Source organism: Dermacentor andersoni, chromosome 5 (assembly GCF_023375885.2).
Source record: "Dermacentor andersoni chromosome 5, qqDerAnde1_hic_scaffold, whole genome shotgun sequence".
NCBI classification, from domain to species: Eukaryota; Metazoa; Arthropoda; class Arachnida; order Ixodida; family Ixodidae; genus Dermacentor; species Dermacentor andersoni.
Genome location: NC_092818.1, coordinates 175,646,079 through 175,651,712, shown reverse-complemented (window position 1 = coordinate 175,651,712; position 5,634 = coordinate 175,646,079). Strand labels below are relative to the sequence as shown.

Genomic DNA, 5,634 nt, shown 5'->3' with positions numbered 1-5,634 from the left:
TGACACAAGCTGGCCTCGTGCATGCCTCACTCTTGCTTTCTTACAGCGCTCCGCATTCACGTCAGCCCCGATACCAGGGTGGTCCTTGAGAGGTTCGGAACATTTCACTTGGAACCACGAGGGGGCATTGAGATAAAGGTGTGTGATTAACACGAGGTTCAATGTTTTCTTCTTTTTTTTTGGTGAATGAAGCCATTTTCGCATGCAGCCCGGTAATTTCAAAATAAATTCCGTCCATTTAGTTACTATACTCTTGAGGCAGTCGTAGGAGATTCAGTATTCGATTAACGTGATTTTCGTAGGTATAGTAGGCAAGGGCACATTATTCGAATTATTTAACAGTATAGGAACGTGCAAGTAGGAGTTAAGCATCTTTGCGCTGGCTGACAGTGATCAACGACTCATCCTAGTTCGCGTTTCTACACAAAAAGAAAAAGAAAGACGAAAAATATCCCGCCATGGCAGTAATTCTTTGCACGTGTCCTGTGCAGTCTCCAGGTTAATTGCGCGACCTTATTGGCGCCGATCAGAATTAAAAGGCACGAGGTGCTTCCTTGTTCAATTAAGTTAATCGAGAGATTTGACGGCAGCAATAACTTTTGTTGTTTAAAAGGTTGTCGGTTTTCTTTCGGATAGGTGGCCACTCAAGTGGCAATCTTTAGGTGTGTCCGTCGACGTCCTTGCGGCAATGAACATGCGGAATTCAGCGAGGACTATTATGTTCTCAACCAAAGTTCGGTGTCAATATTAATGCGATTAGCATTCTCAACCTACTTCCCCAACTTTGGCTTGCTGCTGCTGCCTGTTATCTAGGCTCTGAAACTTCCCACTCCCCCGCCGAGCACATGCGTAACGTCACCTAATACAAAATACGATAGCTGCACGTTTCCCCCGCTACGACGCCAATCGCGACTATTTATCGAACCGGTAACAGGTTCTCCCTTGCAGTTAGGAGATGCCACGTGAAAGGGCTGCCGAGCTATAGAAGAACGGAAACGACGCTACGCTGAAGCTGCTCCAACGAGGACTTGTTCGAGCAGGATGTGTTCGTTAGGGGAATTACTGAATTTAAACTTTTAAATGTGCATCACACTTCACCATCCAGCTCATACGTGCACCTCATATATGCAAGTGGCAACGAACCAGAAGCAATAGAAATCTCTATCTGACCACTACAGATTGTAAGTAATGGTGTATTTAGCAATACACAGTGTCGCTGTATTGCTTGAATGCTAATCGCGTTAGCGCCGACAGCCATGGTGAGACTATTTCTACGGGATTTTTTTTTTTTTTTTTTTTTTTTGCAGTGAGTTGAGTTGTGTAGGAATTGTGGTGGCTAGAAGAATGTCAAGATAAGGAAGGTCACAACCGCATATGTAATCGTTCCTTGCTATTGGCCGTAAAGTGCGTTGGTTAATTTTCTCGAATCTTCTGCTTATATAAAATGCGCATAACAGTGGCGGCAGGCACAACCACAATATTGTGTTCTACGTAATTAGGAACGGTTACATGAAACGAAAGTAAAATTTGAACACTTATTAGACAACACCTACCCTATTTTTCACGCCTCCAAGTGCGTAGATGCTCATAAGTTTATATGATATAGTAGAGAGCTTAGAAGCTGTCTTGCATAAATGGCTGCATCTGGAATATTACTATGGCACACGTCAGTCGCGTCGGTGAGCCTGGCGACAGTAACTACTATCGAGAAGCACTGCTGAAGAGGTCCCGTAATAAAGGAACATTCCATAGCTGTAAACACCACTGCATCGTGCTAGCCCTTTTGAATGACGAACACGCAACAGTGACGAAGTCAATTAATGATAAATTATGCGCTATTCGAGGGCACCTGATAGTCAGTACATAATTGACACCAGGCTATTTAAGGAGAAAACTGCCAAGAAGTCAAGCAGCTGGAAGCACCGGTTAATGATGGTAATCACCAGGACGACAAGACTTTAGTCACCCCGAGCACAGTATAGTTGTAGGGTTGAAGAAAGATCTGCATCTGAACAGTCGCTTATTTATAATATAAAATCCCTCCACAAAAGGACAGACATGCATACGTAGGAGCTGCTCCGTTAAGAAGAAATTATTGCGCGTAGTTCACTGTTTTCTTTTTACTATATTCAGCTCCTTCTCAGAAAACATAAGCACGCCTATTCCGCTTACTGTTTTCGTGTGTTGACAGCGCCCTCATCGCACGTCAATTCACGCAGGGCAAAGGCGTGATGCACACTTACTGGCTTCTCGGCGAGCACTCCAAGGATCTGCGAGCCATCGACGGTGTCAAGAAGGTCATGATTTGAGGCTCGCCGTCATCGCTGTGCCAACTGGTGCTAGTCCTAGTGATCTCCAACTGTCTGGCTTGTGCGTCCATATTGGCAGATTCAACCAAAGCCCGGTGTGATACCGTTGCCTGCCAGCGAAGGACCTGAGACGCAGACATACCGGGAATAACCGAGTTATACGCCATTTGTGCGCTGTCTTACTGGCACGTCAGGCATTGTTCTGTGCCATGAGTGTGCTGAGTTATGCGCGAAACGTAGCTGTGTTGAAATCAAGCTGAGATTTGTAGACTGCCATTGAGCTGTACCACGACGGCTTCGCACCTGCTGTGACGCTTGATGACTGACCGAGACTTGACGCTTGTGCAAGCATCTACTGTCCTGCTTGTGTATTGTCGCCGGAAAGATGCATAGACGCCCAGAAAAGTATACGGGACACGCATTCCTCGACAAATGTAAACCCCTGCTGTCAATTTAATGAATAAGACTATGTAGGTCTCAAAAACTCTGAAACTCTGAACTCTGAAACTCTGAATTCGAGATTATGGGCTCAGGCTTCGCAGGTATCCAGCTTTTTCGCAAATCCCGTGTCGCGTAAGCCTTTGTGGGCGACTGCACATGCTATGTTTTGTGTAGTATATGACGTCGTACGCGCAGAGCATCCCCAAGGACAAGGATACTGCACCTCTAGCTAGGTCATGTTTGAAGACCACAGCTGATTTCAAAAACCCATTGGGCCGCATGTTCCTCACAAACACCGCATTATTATACCTGCGCGCAATAACTTGCCGCACTGGTACTATCATAAAAGAATTGTGAGGTAGACCTTTCATTGCCGTTACTTACGGCCCTCAAAATATATTCACACAAATTGTTTATTCTTCAACAACTGCCCGTGCGCATAATGCTCATTTTTGCTTCGGCGATGTACCACACTCATGCGACTTCAGAATCACCCGTGCGCTCATGTGAGAAAGAAGTAAAAATCTGGCAGCGCCAAAACAATGCAAACATTGTTGCTCTTTCCTGCTGCGTGCGTGAGGTGTGTTGTGCAACATGACTTAAGCGCAAGCACCGCCCTTCATATTAATCAGCGCGAGAACAACGGAAGACGCAGAGTTAGAAGGACACAGGGCGAGCACTGTATCCTTGCAACTCTGTGTCTTCCATTGTTTTCGCGCTGATTAATAAGAATGCATGCTTTCCAACTCGCCCATCTTTCTACTGCACCACCCTTCAGCGTTACGACGAAACGTTCCGTTTGGCCCTTGACTGTTACCGTACTCCGTTTCACAAGGATGTGTGTGAACTAGACATGAGAGAGGGGGAGAGGATGCATAGAAAGGCAGGTAGGTTAACCAGAGGTAGTTCCGGTTGGCTACCCTGAACGGGGAAAATGAGCAGGGCGATAAAAAAGAAAGAGAGCGAACGGGAGAGAGAGAGAGAGAGACGAGCACAAACAAAGCGCATACACTATAGAGCAGTAGGGGGCGGCCTTCTTAAAGTCTATCGTGAAGGCCCGTAGACCACAAGAACATTAGTAACGCGAATAAGGTATTCTGCGCGGATGTTCTTTGGGAGCACTAGCCTAGAGCTTTTAGTTCTGATTGTGGACGATTGCCCAATTGGTCTATCACTCTGCTCATCACTTGCCTCTCGGCACTACAGCGCGGACAGACACAGATAATGTCTGCGAGTGTCTCTTCACAACTGCATGTGTCGCAGATGGGGCTGTTGGCCATTCTACTAAGGAAGTCATAAGAGTTGGTAAAGGCTACGGCTAGCCACAGACGATACAGCATAGTCTGACACTGCATACCGCTGACGCATTGGGAACCTATAGTAGCACCGCACAGGGGGCGAAAGACGGTGAAAGGCAACACATGCGCCCAGTTTCATTCTGAAGGCATATAATAAACATACAGAAACAAACCGCATTCGCCAAGAAATGCGAAACAAACATATAAAAGCCCGCTAATCATTTATCAATATACAAAATGTCAGCGTCATGCAAAATTATTGATGTTCTGGTGCAATCGCGCCTGCATTCGTTTTCATGTATTGTACAGCTCAATGGCTAGCCACGCAAGCTTATTCTTACTGCAGTACAAAAGTTGGTTTTCTCAAACAGTGTGAAGCCAGGAAGCGTAAAAGGGGCTTTTCGCTGGACGATCATTGATGCTCGCTTAACCTGGTGTTAATGCAGCGCTTTCTTTTTTGCCCTGTAAAAAGTAATGCCGCACGTCTTGCGTTCCACCGTGCTTCGTCCCATGTGCGTTGCTGCTAGGTTCCAAAAATGTACCAGCTCAATCAGCCCTCGATTGTCCTTCAGCTGGCGTAGGCCCATCAAAAGCACAATCGTGCGCCCGCACGTGTCCTATAAGCGGCGTGCAGTCTCAAACGCAACCTATAGGGCTCTATCCAGTCCAAAGCGGCGAAGCACTCATTGTACCTTCCACTGCGATGATCGACTATTCTGATCTTTCAATGAAGGAACAATTGCTGCTTGCTAGTTGTGTACAGCTCCGTAACTTTAGGGTCGAAATTTCGTGGCACATATTTCGCGCTTTTCTATTACAGGACAGTTAGTGAACACCATATTTTCATGTTGGGCTGGTAAAAAAAAAGATCTTGCCACAATGCACTATATCTAAATTCCTTGTCCATCAAATCCGCTTTGTAATAGAGAGGGGGGAGGGCAGGTAGGATAGTAATCTTACGTACAATAATAAACTGTCGGAACCGGAAAGCAACCGAAAAAACGTTTTTTTAACAGAAACCGTTCACAAAACCTTGTTTGCCACCTGACTAGCTGCATAAACTGGTGCTGCCACATATATGTCTTACATAAAGAAGGGTGTCATACTGTGAACGTTCCCATGCGAAATCTTGCAGCTGTTGACAACAAAAGCTGCGCCTTTCAAGCCCAACGTGCATGCAGGTAAAACCAGATACAGAATAAAAAATTAAGGAAAGGCTGCGAAGTAAACCAATGCCGTGTCCGATCGGCTACGCTACACTTGTGGAAGGGGAAGCAGGGAAAATATCAAAGAAAATAAAAGACAAATAAAAAAATGACAGAAAGAGGCAGTCATTGTGAACCAACTCGCAAAGGAATGTTCGCTGACAGTTACAGGTGGTCTTACCGTCTTACAGCCCCGTCCCCTTCAGAAGGAGTAGTAGGGCTCTTGTGGCCTTGTGGATGTGCTATCGCCAAGTTTCAAAGATGTTTCCCCCCGAGAGCTGTCTATCACCTATGCGGCGACCTGCATTACCTAGTCTCATGCAGGTAAAAAGGTATTATGGGCGGTTATTGGCCTACAAAAAAGATAGTTGTAGCACATGC

At 45.9% G+C, this 5,634-nt stretch overlaps 1 protein-coding gene across 1 annotated transcript in view; it reads left to right on the top strand.

Moving 5' to 3' along the window:
- The window catches only part of LOC126531645 (atrial natriuretic peptide receptor 1-like), a 92,834-nt gene extending 89,535 nt beyond the window's left edge, over window positions 1-3,299 (top strand). Inside the window, exons 22-23 of the mRNA XM_050179263.3 lie at window positions 47-138; window positions 2,220-3,299. Of these exons, the coding sequence (XP_050035220.3) occupies window positions 47-138; window positions 2,220-2,309 (182 nt within the window). The 3' untranslated portion in view covers window positions 2,310-3,299. The remainder of the gene's footprint in view (window positions 1-46; window positions 139-2,219) is intronic.
- Window positions 3,300-5,634: the final 2,335 nt, after the last annotated feature.